Source organism: Oncorhynchus nerka, linkage group LG24 (genome assembly GCF_034236695.1).
Source record: "Oncorhynchus nerka isolate Pitt River linkage group LG24, Oner_Uvic_2.0, whole genome shotgun sequence".
NCBI classification, from domain to species: Eukaryota; Metazoa; Chordata; class Actinopteri; order Salmoniformes; family Salmonidae; genus Oncorhynchus; species Oncorhynchus nerka.
This window is the reverse complement of record NC_088419.1, coordinates 65,225,225-65,244,865: the sequence shown is the minus strand read 5'-3', so window position 1 is coordinate 65,244,865 and position 19,641 is coordinate 65,225,225. Positions and strand designations below refer to the sequence as shown.

General features: G+C 47.8%; 1 protein-coding gene across 1 annotated transcript in view; it reads left to right on the top strand.

Annotated features, from left to right (window-relative positions):
• Positions 1–2,977, top strand: part of LOC115108739 (probable voltage-dependent R-type calcium channel subunit alpha-1E) — a 164,141-nt gene extending 161,164 nt beyond the window's left edge. The window contains exon 48 of the mRNA XM_065009058.1: positions 50–2,977. Within this exon, the coding sequence (XP_064865130.1) occupies positions 50–601 (552 nt within the window). The 3' untranslated portion in view covers positions 602–2,977. The remainder of the gene's footprint in view (positions 1–49) is intronic.
• Positions 2,978–19,641: the final 16,664 nt, after the last annotated feature.

Here is a 19,641-nt window from a genome sequence, read left to right as displayed (position 1 = left end):
CTACTACCATTGAAGCTTGGTTTATGTGTGAGGTCTCTACTCTCTGCAGGGCAACACTTCAGGCAGCCCAGACCTGTCCAGCATACCCCGCGGCCGGCGCCAGCTCCCCCAGACGCCCTTGCGGCCACGCCCTCACATCTCCTACTCCCCCCTGGTGTGCCGAGCCCACCTCTCCCCCCCTGCTGCCAGTGAGGGCAGAGCCCGGACCCAGGAGGCCCCCGGAGAGATGGAGGATCCCTCGTTGCGGGAGGAGGGGGAGAGGCTAGCCCCAGAGTCAGGAGCGGGGGTGGGAATAGGGGTGGGTGGCCCAGGGTTAGGGGTCAGTCACCCGCACCCCTCACCTCACCGGTACATCTCGGAGCCGTACCTGACCCTGCACGAGGAGTTACACAGCCCAGACTCCTCAGGCCTGGATGAGACTCTGACCTTCGAGGCGGCCATTGCAACCAGTCTGGGCCGGGCCAACACCATCAGCTCTGCCCCCCAGCTCAGGCACAACTGGCAGGTCCCCAACGGACACTTCCATAAACGCCTGGGTCAGGCCAGCTCTGTGGTTGCCTGCGAGCTCTTGAGTGACACGGACGAGGATGACCGCTGTTAGGGCCGGGACTTGTAGAAGAAGAGCAGGAAGATGGACAGCAAAACTGGGTATCAGAAAGACAGGGGTCCTCAGTTTGAAGCACACTGTCAGGTCGTGTACTGAGTGTGCATCTGTACGTGTGTGTATCTGCACTCTTAGAAAAAAGGGTTCCAAATGAGTTCTTCAGCTGGCTCCCGAGTGACGCAGCAGCCTAAGGCATTGCATCTCAGTGCTAGAGGCGTCACTACAGACCTTTGTTTGATCCTGGTTTGATCCCGGGCTGTATCACAGCCGGCCGTGATCGGGAGTCCCATAGGGCGGCGCACAATTGGCCCAGCGCCGTCCCGGAGGATTTGGCCGGGGTAAGCTGTCATTGTAAATAAGAATTTGTTCTTAACTGACTTGCCTAGTTAAATAAAGGTTTAATAGGATAACCCTTTTGGGTTCCAGGTAGAACCCTTTTGGGTTCCAGGGGGGGAACCCTTTTGGGTTCCATGTAAAACCCTCTGTGGAAAGGGTTCTACATGGAACCCAAAAGCATTCTACCTGGAACCAAAAAGGGTTCTTTAAAGGTTCTAGAAACCTTCTTTTCTAAGAGTGTGTGTTTGTAGGAGTGCAATATGTTTGTCAAATCAACAAGACAAGGAAGATATGGGGACTGCTGGCGTACAGTGCAAACGTTCACCAGTTGCATTTTGATTAATAACAAAGTTGAATAACTCAAGATGTAAAGAATGTTTCCTCACTTCTTAGACCTATGAAACAGAGTACGTATGTGTTCAGTACAGTGTGTAGCAGAAAAATAGTATGTGGCACTGAAGTATCAGGAATGTATTGAAATTGTGCTCTTTTCCTCCTGTAAGATCAGAAGTTCTCAGTTATTAGATCTTTATTGATCATGACACAGTGGTAGGTGTGTAGGGATCTGAAGCAGACATTGGTTGTCACAGACACTGTTTTAAAACAACTCTCCTCTCTCATTTCACACTACATCAATGGGGTATTTCTCAGGCAGTGACGTGAATGGTTCCGTGTCAGTCAGCCAATGGGGAAGAAGGTGTCACAACAGAAATGACCGTATGCACCAGTTAACTCACCGATCGTGAGCTCTCACCTGAGAACAAAAAAGGTTGTTGAACAAAGTGAGAGGAAAGGCCTTTCCATTTGTTGTAATGTTCTCTCCAGTAGATATGACGATCTAGACGAGACAAGGACCTGACCATTCCCTGATAGATGCTGTACATTTCCAGAGCTCTGGTGCTTTGATCCCTATACAGTCAGGTGTTCCAGCGTCATTTCATGTCAATGCTCTAGTTGTCATTTTCAGCCTAAATATGTTGGGTACTTGTGTGCTCTTCAGTGTGTCTCTGGACAGAGGACCCTCTTCCCTGCTTTTGTCTGTCCCTGTCACCTCACTGGATTACGCATGATGTCCACTGTGAGGCCCTGGATGAGGTCCAGCCCTGAACTATAGACCCTCACTGGACAGCAGCAAAACTGGCCTCTTGTACAGAACAATATGGAAACAACAGACATAGCATGTCCATGTGCTGGATACTACTGACAAATATAGTCTACAAAGCCATTTTTCCTGTAAATAGAATCAAGTGTCTTGAGGATGTGTTGCCTTTTATGTCATTATGAATACTATCTGTCCTTTGATGCAAATTATTTCAATATGGATGTGTTTATGGAGGATTCCTAACTATGATTTATTTGTAAGTTAACTCCCATGGTACTCTGAACGCTGACTGAGTCATTTTTTGCCAACAGGTTTTACAGTGCTGTATAAAAAGAGAGTTTTCCCTGATACAGCTCTTTGTTGTAGCAACATGATCGTGATGGTGATGGCGATGATGACGGTTATGGTGATAGTGATGATGATGGTTATGGTGATAGTGATGATGATGGTGATGATGGTTATGGTGATAGTGATGATGATGGTTATGGTGATAGTGATGATGATGGTGATGATGGTTATGGTGATAGTGATGATGACGGTTATGGTGATAGTGATGATGATGGTGATGATGGTTATGGTGATAGTGATAAAATGTGCCTGCCTGTGAGTAGGGCGACTCAGAGCAGTTGATGGATCCATGTGCACTCAGTGGTGTTCTCTCTCTCATCAGACCCCAACAGAATGATGTTTACATTTTGAACAGTGATTGTTGCCAAAAAGAGAGCTTATATTATATCATGTGCTGTGTTGTAATTTGTTTTGTTGACATGTTTCTGAAATGTGAACAGGACGTATTTGGTCCGATGTTCTGCTGGCCTATATGGGCCCACTGCTCTGTGAAACATGATGAGTTTTATGTTGCTTCTGAATTTCTGGTATAGAAAAGCGTTCTGGTATATATGTAGTATATATAAATAAATACATGTCTAATTTAATGGATTGTTTAATACTATATTTCAATCTAGATGCCTGTATGACTTTGACAAAAACAATTTGCATATCTGTGTTGTGGCAGAACAGAGGGTTTGGTCAAGACGTTTACACAGATCAGACACGGACAGAGAAGGATTAGCTCAGTTTCAAGGGAGTTTATTTAAATAATAAATCAAAAAGGAAAGGGTATGTCTCCCCTATGAGACCCTCTCCGGGATACCGTCTTCTGGGCTCCGGTCTTGCGGTATCCTGTCGGGATCAAAACTGCACTCCCTCCTGTTACCTCTGTAACCGTCCCCAACTATACAGGAGTCCTTTCTTCCCCCACTCTCCCTGTGTGCTGCCCTTCTGGCAGCTTCATGGGCCTTGCACAGCTGGTGAGCAATCAGCCCATGAGATTACTCACCAACTCCCAATCAGCCCCAATTAGTACTGGCCGGAGAACCCGTCGAGACCTGGCACGTCCAGCAGATGGAGCCATCGCCTCGTGATGTATACACCGTCTGTCACCAGGCCTCTACGAGTCTCCCCCTGGTGGCTGACGTGCTGTATGTCACCCCCCCCAGCTCTATCGGGGAGGGGACTGTCATCAGTGCGACATATGTCTCCCTTCTCGATAGGGCATCCGCGTTTCCATGCTTCGCCCCTGACTTGTGCACAACAGAAAAAGAGAAGCGTTGAAGGGACAAGAACCACCTGGTGACCCCATCGTTTGTGTCCCTTCCCCTGGCCATCCAGACCAGGGGAGCATGGTCCGTGACCAGGGTGAAGTGGGTACCTAACAGGTCATTCTTGAGTGTCTAGCACCCCATCGTGTATCTGGGACAGAACAGCTCCTAGTCCCGTATCACATGCATCCGTCTGGACCACCATCGGCACCTGGTGCGTTACGAGAATCGGATGGGAGCACAGCGCTTCCTTAGACGGCTGACCACCACTTCTGTCTCGTCCGTCCATCTCACTGTTTTCGGGAGGCGGGCTCTGGTTAGATCGGCGAGTGGGGAAGCTATAGCTGCAAAGTTGGGGATAAACCGGCTATAGTATCCTGCCAGTCCCAGGAAGGACTTGACCTGTGTCTTGGTGCGTAGAACGGGCCAGTCACGTACCGCGTGAACCTTCCTCTCCTGGGGCTTAACTTCCCCGTCTGATCAAATACCCCAGGTACTTCACCTCCTCAAAACCTAGTTTGCACATCCGCAGAGTACGACCCTGCCTCACACAGGAAGCAGCGCAGGTCCTAATCCAGGCACTTGTCATCTCCCGTCTGGATTACTGCAACTCGCTGTTGGCTGGGCTCCCTGCCTGTGCCATTAAACCCCTACAACTCATCCAGAACGCCGCAGCCCGTCTGGTGTTCAACCTTCCCAAGTTCTCTCACGTCACCCCGCTCCTCCGCTCTCTCCACTGGCTTCCAGTTGAAGCTCGCATCCGCTACAAGACCATGGTGCTTGCCTACGGAGCTGTGAGGGGAACGGCACCTCAGTACCTCCAGGCTCTGATCAGGCCCTACACCCAAACAAGGGCACTGCGTTCATCCACCTCTGGCCTGCTCGCCTCCCTACCACTGAGGAAGTACAGTTCCCGCGCAGCCCAGTCAAAACTGTTCACTGCTCTGGCCCCCCAATGGTGGAACAAACTCCCTCACGACGCCAGGACAGCGGAGTCAATCACCACCTTCCGGAGACACCTGAAACCCCACCTCTTTCAGGAATACCTAGGATAGGATAAAGTAATCCTTCTCACCCCCCCCCTTAAAAGATTTAGATGCACTATTGTAAAGTGGCTGTTCCACTGGATGTCTTAAGGTGAACGCACCAATTTGTAAGTCGCTCTGGATAAGAGCGTCTGCTAAATGACTTAAATGTAAAATGTAAATGTAAATGCACTTCTTGGGGTTCGCGGTCAACCCGGCTTGTCTGAGCTCGTACAGCACCGCCTGGAGGCGCATCAGCTGCTCTTCCCAACCTTGGCTGTGGATGATGATATCATGCAGATATGCCGTTGCGTACTGCTGGTGGGGTCGAAGCATTCTGTTCATCAGTCGCTGGAAGGTAGGCGGGGCCCCATGGAGACCCGAACGGGAGGACCCGGTACTGATACAAACAGTCAGGTGTCGAGAACGCCGTCTTCTCCCAGGAGGAGAATGCCAACGGTACCTGCCAATATCCTTTGGTCAGGTCGAGGGTGCTGATGTACCGGGCCTTTCCCAATCGGTATATGAGCTCGTCCACCCTCGTCATTGGGTAGGTGTCGAATAAGCTTATGTAGTTCCCACCCCGGAAATCATTACAGAAGTGGAGGCTACCGTCCGGTTTGGGCACCAACACGATGGGGCTGCACCATGCAATGTGAGACTCTTCAATAACCCCCATCCTCAGCATAGCCTCCACTTCTTGTTTCACGGCCTTCCTTCAGGACTCCAGAATCCAATATGACCTCTTTCGTACCATTTCCCCACGCCAGGTACGAATGTGGTGTTCAATGAGGGTCGTGCGGCCCGGCTTCTCAGAAAACACCGCCGTGTTCCGATCGACAAGCTCCCTGAGCTCTTGCTTCTGGGCCGGGTCGAGGTCCTCGTTGCTCGGGACCACCACTGGTACCATTGGCCACTTCTTCAACAGGTTCACGTGGTAAATCTGTTAAGGTTTCCGTCTTTCCGGTTGCCGTACGCGGTAATTGACAGGTCCCAGCTTCTCGATCACCTCGTATGGCCCGTTGTTGCCATGTTGCCAGGAACTTACTTTCGGCGATGGGGATCAAGACCAACACCCTGTCTCCCACCTGGAATTCTCGGGGCTGGGATCCCCGATTGTAGACCTGGGCTTGGGCGCGTTGGGCCTTCTCCATATGTTCCCTCACGACTGGCCATATGGCTGTCATCCGCTCCCTCATCGTCTCCATGTGCTCTACCACGCTGCGTAATGGAGTCGGTTGGGCTTCCCACACCTCCTTGGTGAGGTCCAATAGGCCGCGTGGCCTCCTCCCGTAGAGGAGTTCAAAAGGGGAAAACCCTGTGGAGGACTGGAGTACTTCTCGGATTGAGAACATTAGGTGGGGTAGTGGTCCCAGTTCTTCCCGTCCTGCTCGATGACCTTCCGCAGCATTTGCTAAAGCGTTTTATTGAAGCACTCGACGAGCCCATCCATCTGCGGATGAAAAACGGCAGTCCAGATCTGCTTGATCTGCAGGAGGGCACACAACTCTTTCATGAGGCGGGACATAAACTCCATACCTTGGTCTGTCAGGATCTCGTTCGGGATGCCCACCCGGCTAAAAAGGTGGAACAGCTCCGGGGCGATTCCCTTGGATACCGCCGCCCGTAGGGGAATCACGTATACTTCCGGGTTGGAGCGAGCGGTCGCATCCGCACTTCGGTCCGCAGGTAGTATAACTTTTCATTACATTTCATTACATTTCATTATAGTACAACGGTTTGATTTGTCTAATCTTAGCAATTTCTTCTTAGCTAGCTACATAGCCGTCTTTGTATCAAAGATAATTGCGTAATTATCGTATTTCGTCGTCCTAACGTAGTCTACACTGCTATCTGCCCAGCAGCTAGCCAGCTAGCAAACGTCCACCGTCTACCGAATAGCAGCACTGTAGAAACTATTACACTCAACTGAACGACTTGATTAGTGTAGTGTTAGCTAGCTATATAGTTGTCTTTGCTGTCTTCGTATCCAAGATAATTGTAAGTCGCTCTGGATAAGAGCGTCTGCTAAATGACTTAAATGTAAATGTAAATGTGTAGTTTAGAGTGTGTAGTCTTAGAGTGATTATCTTAATTTACCGAGGTTAGCTAGCCAGCTATTTGTCGTCCTTAACGTAGGAGACACTGCTAGCTAGCCAACAGCTAGACAACGTCTACCGAATAGAACTTCCGCACTCAACAACCCGGTCGCATTCCGCTTCGCTCCACAGGTAGTATCACATTTTCATTTCATTTCATTACAGTACAACGGTTTGATTTGTTTGATCGTAGCTAGCTACATAGCTAGCTACATAGCCGTCTTTGTATCAAAGATAATTGTGTAGTCTAGAGCGATTTTCTAGGTTAGCTAGCCAGCTATTGTCGTTCTTTTAACGCAACGTAACGTAATCAACACTGCTAGCTAGCCAGCTAGCCCCCGAATAGCAGCACTGTAGTAACTATTACACTCAACGGAACGACTTGATTAGTGTAGTGTCAACAACGCAGCCACTGCCAGCTAGCCTACAAAGTCAACAACGCAGCCACTGCCAGCTAGCCTACTTCAGCAGTACTGTATCATTTTAATCATTTTAGTCAATAAGATTCTTGCTACGTAAGCTTAACTTTCTGAACATTTGAGACGTGTAGTCCACTTGTCATTCCAATCTCCTTTGCATTAGCGTAGCCTCTTCTGTAGCCTGTCAACTATGTGTCTGTCTATCCCTGTTCTCTCCTCTCTGCACAGACCATACAAACGCTCCACACCGCGTGGCCGCGGCCACCCTAATCTGGTGGTCCCAGCGCGCACGACCCACGTGGAGTTCCAGGTCTCCGGTAGCCTCTGGAACTGCCGATCTGCGGCCAACAAGGCAGAGTTCATCTCAGCCTATGCCTCCCTCCAGTCCCTCGACTTCTTGGCACTGACGGAAACATGGATCACCACAGATAACACTGCTACTCCTACTGCTCTCTCTTCGTCCGCCCACGTGTTCTCGCACACCCCGAGAGCTTCTGGTCAGCGGGGTGGTGGCACCGGGATCCTCATCTCTCCCAAGTGGTCATTCTCTCTTTCTCCCCTTACCCATCTGTCTATCGCCTCCTTTGAATTCCATGCTGTCACAGTTACCAGCCCTTTCAAGCTTAACATCCTTATCATTTATCGCCCTCCAGGTTCCCTCGGAGAGTTCATCAATGAGCTTGATGCCTTGATAAGCTCCTTTCCTGAGGACGGCTCACCTCTCACAGTTCTGGGCGACTTTAACCTCCCCACGTCTACCTTTGACTCATTCCTCTCTGCCTCCTTCTTTCCACTCCTCTCCTCTTTTGACCTCACCCTCTCACCTTCCCCCCTACTCACAAGGCAGGCAATACGCTCGACCTCATCTTTACTAGATGCTGTTCTTCCACTAACCTCATTGCAACTCCCCTCCAAGTCTCCGACCACTACCTTGTATCCTTTTCCCTCTCGCTCTCATCCAACACTTCCCACACTGCCCCTACTCGGATGGTATCGCGCCGTCCCAACCTTCGCTCTCTCTCCCGCTACTCTCTCCTCTTCCATCCTATCATCTCTTCCCTCTGCTCAAACCTTCTCCAACCTATCTCCTGATTCTGCCTCCTCAACCCTCCTCTCCTCCCTTTCTGCATCCTTTGACTCTCTATGTCCCCTATCCTCCAGGCCGGCTCGGTCCTCCCCTCCCGCTCCGTGGCTCGACGACTCATTGCGAGCTCACAGAACAGGGCTCCGGGCAGCCGAGCGGAAATGGAGGAAAACTCGCCTCCCTGCGGACCTGGCATCCTTTCACTCCCTCCTCTCTACATTTTCCTCTTATGTCTCTGCTGCTAAAGCCACTTTCTACCACTCTAAATTCCAAGCATCTGCCTCTAACCCTAGGAAGCTCTTTGCCACCTTCTCCTCCCTCCTGAATCCTCCTCCCCCTCCCCCTCCTCCCTCTCTGCAGATGACTTCGTCAACCATTTTGAAAAGAAGGTCGACGACATCCGATCCTCGTTTGCTAAGTCAAACGACACCGCTGGTTCTGCTCACACTGCCCTACCCTGTGCTCTGACCTCTTTCTCCCCTCTCTCTCCAGATGAAATCTCGCGTCTTGTGACGGCCGGCCACCCAACAACCTGCCCGCTTGACCCTATCCCCTCCTCTCTTCTCCAGACCATTTCCGGAGACCTTCTCCCTTACCTCACCTCGCTCATCAACTCATCCCTGACCGCTGGCTACGTCCCTTCCGTCTTCAAGAGAGCGAGAGTTGCACCCCTTCTGAAAAAACCTACACTCTATCCCTCCGATGTCAACAACTACAGACCAGTATCCCTTCTTTCTTTTCTCTCCAAAACTCTTGAACGTGCCGTCCTTGGCCAGCTCTCCCGCTATCTCTCTCAGAATGACCTTCTTGATCCAAATCAGTCAGGTTTCAAGACTAGTCATTCAACTGAGACTGCTCTTCTCTGTATCACGGAGGCGCTCCGCACTGCTAAAGCTAACTCTCTCTCCTCTGCTCTCATCCTTCTAGACCTATCGGCTGCCTTCGATACTGTGAACCATCAGATCCTCCTCTCCACCCTCTCCGAGTTGGGCATCTCCGGCGCGGCCCACGCTTGGATTGCGTCCTACCTGACAGGTCGCTCCTACCAGGTGGCGTGGCGAGAATCTGTCTCCTCACCACGTGCTCTCACCACTGGTGTCCCCCAGGGCTCTGTTCTAGGCCCTCTCATATTCTCGCTATACACCAAGTCACTTGGCTCTGTCATAACCTCACATGGTCTCTCCTATCATTGCTATGCAGACGACACACAATTAATCTTCTCCTGTCCCCCTTCTGATGACCAGGTGGCGAATCGCATCTCTGCATGTCTGGCAGACATATCAGTGTGGATGACGGATCACCACCTCAAGCTGAACCTCGGCAAGACGGAGCTGCTCTTCCTCCCGGGGAAGGACTGCCCGTTCCATGATCTCGCCATCACGGTTGACAACTCCATTGTGTCCTCCTCCCAGAGCGCTAAGAACCTTGGCGTGATCCTGGACAACACCCTGTCGTTCTCAACTAACATCAAGGCGGTGGCCCGTTCCTGTAGGTTCATGCTCTACAACATCCGCAGAGTACGACCCTGCCTCACACAGGAAGCGGCGCAGGTCCTAATCCAGGCACTTGTCATCTCCCGTCTGGATTACTGCAACTCGCTGTTGGCTGGGCTCCCTGCCTGTGCCATTAAACCCCTACAACTCATCCAGAACGCCGCAGCCCGTCTGGTGTTCAACCTTCCCAAGTTCTCTCACGTCACCCCGCTCCTCCGCTCTCTCCACTGGCTTCCAGTTGAAGCTCGCATCCGCTACAAGACCATGGTGCTTGCCTACGGAGCTGTGAGGGGAACGGCACCTCAGTACCTCCAGGCTCTGATCAGGCCCTACACCCAAACAAGGGCACTGCGCTCATCCACCTCTGGCCTGCTCGCCTCCCTACCACTGAGGAAGTACAGTTCCCGCTCAGCCCAGTCAAAACTGTTCGCTGCTCTGGCCCCCCAATGGTGGAACAAACTCCCTCACGACGCCAGGACAGCGGAGTCAATCACCACCTTCCGGAGACACCTGAAACCCCACCTCTTTAAGGAATACCTAGGATAGGATAAAGTAATCCTTCTCACCCCCCTTAAAATATTTAGATGCACTATTGTAAAGTGGCTGTTCCACTGGATGTCATAAGGTGAATGCACCAATTTGTAAGTCGCTCTGGATAAGAGCGTCTGCTAAATGACTTAAATGTAAATGTGAATGTAAATACCGGGTGGCATACTCTACTATTACCAGGATGTACCTGTGTCCTCGTGCTGTTTTTACCAGGGGTCCCACTATGTCCATGGCGATTCGTTCAAAGGGCACCCCGATGATCGGTAGGGGGACCAGAGGGTTTCGGAAGTGGGCCTTTGGGGCAGTCATTTAACACTCCGGGCAGCTGCGACAGTAGTCTTCCACGGCCCTCCTCATCCTGGGGCAGTGGAACCGTGCGGCGATCCGTTCCCGGGATTTCTCCATTCCTGGGTCTTCTCCATTCCCAGGTGCACTCCCAAATAGGTGGGTGTGGGCCAGCTGAAGAACGGTTCCCACGTACCGTCGCGGCAGCAATAATACCTCTCAAAGTTCCCCCTTTTGGCGTGACACCTGATACAAAAGGTTATTCTTGATCTGGAAATGGGGGTGTCGCCAGTCACTCACCCCCAGAAGTAGCTGTCCATCCACCGCTATCATTTGGGCTGTGGCGGCTTTCGAGTTAGGATCCTCCCACTGGGCCGTCCCGAATTGTCCCCTCAGTTGCCCCCCCGCGGGTGTCTTGACTGGCCCCTCGAAATCGAGGAGGGAGAGGCTGGGCTCTTCCTCCCATGGTTCCCCAGGGGGGTCGGGTTCCGGCACCCCCTCCGACTCCGGACCCGTAGAAACAGGTTGGTCAACCGTTTCCTTCCGGGCCGCACAGGCGATGGGTCGTCCTCGCTCTCGTCTTCGGCCAGCTTTATGGGCCTTGCACAGCTGATGAGCAATCAGCCCATGAGATTACTCACCAACTCCCAATCAGCCCCAATTAGTACTGGCCGGAGAACCCGTTGAGACCTGGCACATCCAGCAGATGGAGCCATCGCCTCGTGGTGTATACACCGTCTGTCACCAGGCCTCGACGAGTCTCCCCCTGGTGGCTGACCTGCTGTACACCACAGTGTAAACAGTAGAACCTTTAAACATATGAATCCTCTTAAATTAAATGTCAACTAAACTGTGGTAACAAATCGTCTTTTGAAAATCGATTTATGGCTTAATTTTTATGCACAGCGAAAACGCTGAAGGATTATCACAGAATTTTGACTCCAGCGAAATAAGGAGAAGAGATATTTATTTTGGAGCAGATGTTTTAGTCTCATCTTTGATGATGAAATGTTTTATTAAACTTATATAATGTATAAATCACACAGCTCACTGCTTAAGATGTAGCAGATATATTTATGATGATGTGGAGAGCTGTCTCTCTTCTCGCTTGGCTGCTTGGCTTTGTCTCGGTATGCTAAAGATAAACCACATGTGGTTTGATATGTAGTTTGGTATGGGTGTGTGTGTACCCACAGAGCTCAGGTGAGAGTGGTTCAGTGGTGCGGTAGACAGGCAGTGGTGGAGATCTCTACAGTGTTTGTGAGAGGAGAAGACAGTCATGACAACGCTGATACAGTGAGTCATCGTGATCGTGTCCTCAGATCCTCCTGACTAGTCCCCCTGGGATATGATGGGCACTGGAAGGGAACCTGGAGGGGTTGGCATGGCTGAGACCTTGCTGTTTCTCTGGGCAGGACTAGGTCTGTTTGGGACTCCGGGAGAGGGAGCTTCTCAGGATGGTTCCTCACACGGGCTGTGCCCTGTCCAGCCGGGACCAGAGGAGTATGGGGGATGCAGGGGATACCAAACACCAGCCCTGGCTAAAGGTGAGTAAGGCATCCCAGGATAAATGGGATCTGGTCATGCCAGCAATATATTGTATGTATGTTTGCATGTTTTGTGTATTTACTGTAATTGATACTGAAGGTTCTGAGATTATTTTTGATACTGTGGTAATCCCAGAATTGTGATAATTAATTACAAAAGAATTGTAACAAACATACCTGTGTTTAGCAGGAAGGTGTTGTTTTGTGTAATGTGTTCCTTCTTCGTTACCATAACCATGCCAACTTCACCAGAGCCATATATCTATATATCCTTATTGTTCTGGCTTTCGCCACACTGTGCCGTCATAGAGCCCCTTAAAATAGGCAGAGAGTTGGTCCATATCAAACATGGGGTTTGCTCTCATGCTTGGGGAGATTCCACCCAGACATTCCATACTGGCAGCAGGTGAGGCTCCAGGCTTTGATCTCACAGAGGGCAGCCAAGTTCTCTCTTCTCTAGGTAGACACAGCAACCTGTTCCAATTATCAGCGGCTAGTATCTCACCTTGCCCTCACAGTGGCTGGCCAAACAGATGTGGGAGAACATGATCACATCCAGCTTATTTTTAAACTAACTCATGAACTCTTATGTACATCAAAGTCCTGCCCTGATCAGTTTGTTTCAATTCCATTGATTGAGGTGATGATGAATACAGTACTGGCTGATGAATTTCATTTCAATCAAAGTTGGGTATTGCCACGGCTATCAATTCATACCCTGTCTCTGAGATGCATGTTTTGTTCCCTTTTCTAGAAGTGGATCTGTTGGACCTCTTGGACATGCTTTCCCCAGACCACTACAATGTCTCTACAGCAGAGGATGACAGGGGCTGCTTGGCCTACGAAATCGGACAATACGCCACCTTGTTCCTCTCCACACACACAGCGTTTGGCTCTCAGTAAGTCATATAGATAAACAGCTTGTGGAAATGGTAACCAGCGAGCTGATGTAATGAGAAAAAATAAAATAAAATAATGTTGTGTTTGAAAGCATTGATGAAATACCTTTCATAGGGCTGCAATCCCGTTAAGGTGATTGATATGACAACAGCCGGTGAAAGTGCAGAGTGCCAAATTCAAACAACAGAAATCTCATAATTAAAATTCCTCAAACATACATGTATCGTATACCATTTTAAAAGGTAATCTTGTTGTTAATCCCACCAAAGTGTCCGATTTCAAATAGGCTTTACAGCGAAAGCACCACAAACGATTTTTAGGTCACCACCAAGTACCAGAATTTATTTTGCCATTTTTCCAGCCAAAGAGAGAAGTCACAAAAAGCACAACTAAAGATACAATTCATCACTAACCTTTGATGATCTTCATCAGATGACACTCATAGGACTTCATGTTACACAATACATAAATGTTTTGTTCGATAAAGTGCATATTTATATAAAAAAATTCTCAGTATACATTGGCGCGTTACGTTCACTAGTTCCAAAAACATTCGGTGATATTGCAGAGAGCCACATCATTTTACAGAAATACTCATTATAAATGTTGATAAATACAATTGTTAAACATGGAAATATAGATATACCTCTCGTTAATGCAACCGCTGTGTCAGATTTTTTAAAACTTTACGGAAAAAGCAAACCATGCAATAATCTGAGTACAGCTTTCAGACAACAAAGCAGCCAAAAAGATATCCGCCATATTGGGTAGTAAACAGAAGTCGGAAATAGCATAATAAACATTCCCTTACCTTTGATGATCTTCATCAGAATGCACTCCCAGGAATCCCAGTTCCACATTAAATGTTTGATTTAGTTCGATAATGTCCATCATTTATGTCCAAAGAGCTACTTTTGTTAGCACGTTTGGTTAACAAATCCAAAGTCATGAAGTGCGTTCCCTAGTTGCAGACGAAATGTCAAAAGGTTCCGTTCCTGTCCGTAGAAACATGTCAAATGATCTATGGAATCAAGCTTTAGGATGTTTTTAACATAAAACGTCAATAATGTTCCAACCGGAGAATTCCATTGTCTTCAGAAGTGCGATGGAACAGAGCTCCCTCTCATGTGAACGCGCATGGTCAGAGCATGGTCAGCTCGTGGCAGACCTTACTCAGTCCCTTCTCATTCGGTCCCACTTCACAGTAGAATCCTCAAACAAGTTTCTAAAGATGGTTGACATCTAGTGGAAGACTTAGGAAGTGCAACATAACCAATATCCCACTGTGTATTCAATAGGGGCTGGGTTGAAAATCGACCAAACTCAGATTTCCCACTTCCTGTTTGGATTTCTTGTCAGGTTTTTGCCTGCCATATGAGTTCTGTTATACTCACAGACATCATTCAAACAGTTTTAGAAACTTCAGCGTGTTTTCTATCCAATACTAGTAATAATATGCATATTTTGGCAACTGGGACTGAGGAGCAGGCAATTTACTCTGGGCACCTTTCATCAAAGCTACTCAATACTGCCCCTGCAGCCATAAGAAGTTCATTTATTGGGTAGATGAGGAAATTCCCTTTCGATGAATTGTCTTGCTCTCAAGGTTGAGATTATGCTTTGGTGCTGAACCTGAAGTTGAATGTTGACATGTCAGGCACTAAAGCTGAATTAATTTGCCAGCGTTGTGGTAAACTTTGCATTGGCTTGTGAAACTGGTCTGGATGGACCCACTCGTCACATTGCTTCTATGTGTTTAAAGGAACAGTATACCCCTTACCCTGTCTGAAACATAACCTAAATTCAATTTCACTCCACTTGGAATGCAAAATAGCCTTATTTGGCTTGCTAATTTGCGTCAGTCACAATTGTATAGACAAGACTGTCAAGTCTGATTCTGCTTGATGATGCAGTGAGCCTGATGTGTGTATGTGTCAGGTTTTCAGATGAGTTGAGCATTGTGATGAGGCTGAGGCTAGGGGGGCTGTGGGTGGAGGAGAGGAGCCTGCTAGCGATACTGTCAGAGGAAGGGGAGGAGTTGCTACAGCTGAGATTGGGACCTGGACTCCTCACCTTCATCAGTACCTGGAGCCGCCATTACGAGTGAGACAGCACCAACATATACATTACATGTGCCGTGCTCATGGACACACACAGTCACCAAGTTATTGTTACGCATTGTGTATTTATTCCTCGTGTTATTATTTGTATATTTTCTCTCTGCATTGTTGGGAAAGGCCCGTAAGTTAGCGTTTCACTGTTAGTCTACACCTGTTGTTTATGAAACTTGTGACAAATACATTTTTATTTGATTTCAAATTTGATTGTATTAGATGTTATCCTCACACCACGGGCTATGGCTGATGATGTTGCAATACATGGCATTAGAATGGTTGGTACACCAAATACTGTGTGTCCTATTACAATGTTATGAAAGTCCGTTGAGCGTATCATTTATTTTGCACTTAAGAAAAAGCTCAATGACTAATTCTACCTGACATAGACACTGTAGCTCAGGGGTCGGCAACAGGCACCCAAGTAATTTTTGGAGGCCCCCAAAGTTTTTAGTAAAATTGCAGTGTACAAATGATTTGAATTATTTTCCGGAAACCCCAACCATTTGCTCTGACAAAAATCAGCCTGCGGGTGAATCTAGTTGCTTAATCCTGCTGTAGCTCATAGGCACAACGTCCTCTGCAGTGGAGTGGCTCTATACCAATTGTCTATACTGATCCACCACACCTCTCTTTCTGTGTCCCCCTCCTCTGGGCAGGTTCCCAGCAGGCCTCCTGTGGGATGGCGAGTGGCACTGGCTGGCCCTGTCTGTCTCGCTGTCCAGACTGGAGGTGTATGCTGACTGCAGCCTGCTGGAGAGTATACCCTGGAGGAACTACCCTGGCCTGGAGGTCTCCACCCAGGGTCTCATTCTGCTGGGAGGGGCCACCCAGCCCCACCACACACCCTTTACCGTAAGCCCACTGCTTTTCTGACCCCCGTGCTACATTCCTCACATTGGCCCCAGTCCTCCTCCCACCCCAGGGGAATAGAGGGGGTTGCACCAGGGAGGAAGGTTGGCTCAATATGAAGTTCAATGGCACAGAAAAAGTTTTGGCTTGATTGGACTAATCAGTACCCACTGAGCACACACTGGTTTGTGCCATTCAATCAATGTTGTTTCCACATTATTTCAATGAAATTAGTTGAACCAACATGGAATAGACATTGAATTGACCCAGTGATTTATGCTGATTAATCATATCTTCTGGTGGAGTTAGTAATATTATTGTTATTTCACTAATTAACTTGTCTTATTTGAACTGATATTGCTCTTGACGATGAAACTGTTTTATGAAGCATTTAATGCATAATTTGAATTTTGTCCATTTGAAGCAAATGAATAAAATTAACATTTGAAGATGTTCAGAGCTTCTTTTTTGAATTTCATATTGGCCCTTTGGGTAGTTCTACACAGTTAAAGCTCTGCCTGATAACATGTTAAAATCAATGGAGAACCATCATCATATTATATTTGGTGGTCCTGTATGGCTTCTCTACGCCAGCCAAGGTGTGTGGATACAGGCAGGTGTGGGGTGTGGGTGGTCTCTGAGTCCAGCCATCTCAGGAGACATCCTTCATCCTGGCCCACGTCAGTGACAAGGCCTCTATGGGTGACGCTGCTGCTGTCTCACTGATGCCCTGCCTGTATAAAACCTCACGTCTCCCCTCACTCTGTCCTTCCCTGCACAAAGCAGGACTAACACACACCACACACACCAACAACTAGCACTGCCGTCTGAAAATAATTGACCAATGCATATGGAATATACTGATGTTTACGCGTAAGAAGATCCCTGGTGGATACTGACCTGACTGTCTGGAGCTACACACTGTACATAGGAAGTGGACCTGTCACCTTGTGAATTTGTTGTGTGGCGATTGTCTGCTGTGGTTGAGGGCTATTTTCCTGGTCATTCCGTCACTGCTATGGTCTGTGTCTGTGGGAGCCAGCCTAGAACTGGCCCTTGTCCAGGGAGGGGTCTGTTCTAGCACTGCACTGGGTGCTGAGTTAAGTGTGTGTGTGAGTGAGAGGGGGAGACCTGTTCTTACTGCAGTCAGAGGGATCAACCGTCTGTCAGCTCTGCAGCGATGCAGGGCCCTGCCGTGATTCTGCTGCTACTCAGCTATGTAAGTCCACCTCTGCTATTAGCTCTATGGGGTACATTCTGGGGTAAGGGAAGAGCAGGGGATTCTGTTGATTTGAAATGTAGTTGTTATGGATTCTGCTTGAATTCTGGTTCTTCTGTGCTCGATTTTTCATTGACAGTAGTACCTCACATGTAAAGTAAGAGACAAGTGCTGTAAGAATTATAATGCAATACTTTTTTTAAATATAATGCAAGATTGGACAAGATTGTTGTGTTTTGCTTTCTTTTGTTGTGTTAGGAGTATTGTTCCTGGTCACATGCAACATAGGATGAAGGCCCAGTACTAACAATTTACTAAACCCTTTGGATAGAGTTATTTAATTTTTAATCAGCCTTCTCCCAGTACAGCATTGCTTGGTTATTTTTTCTGGTTTTCTGTAAATGCAACTGTTAGTAACTACTTGCCCCTGAATCGTCATGTGGTGCGTACACAGTGTACAGCCTGTGGCTGGAATATGCCCTGGATCTGTGGATCAAGCCTGAGGCCTTTTTACATGTGCATGAGAGCAGATGACGGACAGAGAAGATTTTCACATTTGCAAGACAACTCTCATAAATCGTTGGGTAAAAAACTGGCCTCTTTGCAGTGGCAAACCCAAGACCACAGTCATATCTCTGTACTTTATGTAATAGTTGCCTATGCAACAAGTAATATTATACAGAATGAGTGTAATATTATGATGTAATACAGTCTTATTCTGTCTTTGGCCTTGACATTCAAGTGGAAACAGGGATAAACTGAGAGACCTGAATATGATTGAGTTCTTTGTTCAGTGAAAAGTGACATCTCAAAGGCAACCTAATGCATTCGAGAGTAGATACTTCAGTTGTTTTGGAGGTTTTTTGCATGTATTTCCACACTACTTATACACTCTATGATTTAAAGTTCCAATCACTGCTATAGCTGTTTGACATGTGAAGACTCAGATAGTGGTGTCCCTGACAAGGCCTCTCCTCCACATCAATGGGACTTATTTTGTTTTCAGCCGTTCCCATTGGAGACTAAGTTGACCTAAATCACTGCCCTGGTCTAATTGTAGACCATTTATGGTTTGGGGGGGATGATATCATTCCGTTAACTCACCTTTTTTAAAATGTTTTCCCCTAGTTTGACTGCATTTAAATCAGAGACAGACATATATGAGAACGGCCTGCACTCTCAGAAAAAAACAGTACGATTAGGCTACAGTATTGATCCCTGGGGCACAAAAATATCAATATATGGGTGTGCCTTCAGAGGTACAAGATCATATGAGTATCTTCAGAGATATGCATATGATCTCACATGGTACTGTTATGTACCTTTTAGGGTACATGTGCGGATAGTCTAGTATATTGTTAAATTTTTGGACTATATTTTGATTATAAAAGTACAACCATCACACACTCTAAAAAAAAGTGAAGGTAGATTTCTGGTTCCCAGGGTGGAGGCGTGGTTAATGGGGGCGTGACTTTCAGGTAGTTATTTTTGGCCACCCGTGAATGGACGTATTGTAGCAGTTAAAGTGGTCTATGGTTATGTTAATTAAAGTTTGAGCATGTCTGCTGCCAGTTCTGAAGTCTTAAAGAGCATGTGACAATAAAGGGCTGTAATTCATTTTGTAGTGACATTAACACAACACTGAGAGGCCTTGTCTTGAGGTACAGACCTCTTTGTGTAATGGTTAAGGTGTTGAAAATCGCTGGACTCAGGTTTGAGTCTCGTTTGGGGCTACCCCCCAATTCGCTCCATTGGTGTCAGAAGTGGGATGGCGGAGATGTGTGTGTTCGTGAGGGACTTGATATAGAGAAGAGGAACATTTTTGCCACTTAAAGGAACAAAAAGCTTTGTTACTGTGGTGGTGCCCTAAAAAGGCACATTTGTACCTTTTCTGAAGATACGGTTTTGTACCTGTGGACTATATGGTATACTATTGGCATATTTAAGGTACAATCTGCAAGGGTACAACTATATACCTCTAAGTAAATGGTACAATGGACGTACCTTACAGGTTACCACTACAGTGACAAGCATTTGTACCCCTTTTAAGTACAATAAGTGTGGGATGGGATGTAGCTTGTCTGAGCCTTGTCTAGACAAACATGTGACTAGTGAAAGCTGCCACAGATTCATGGCGAGGCTCTACTTCCCAGCTGCATGGCAGTCGGCTTCTTACACAGGGTCACAGGGCCCAGGAATCAGGATCAATGCTACTTGACCCTAAGTGGACCCATGGAATAACACTGTCATTGTATGACATCATCAAACAAAGGCCGCCAGTCTGACCGCAGTGTCAACACTGTCTGAGACCTGTCCTGTCCTCCCTGGCTAGGTCATTGACCCAAAAGTTCTCCCTCAACTTTGTTTGAATACATGCCACATTGTGGAGTACAACGTGATTGATGAGATTGT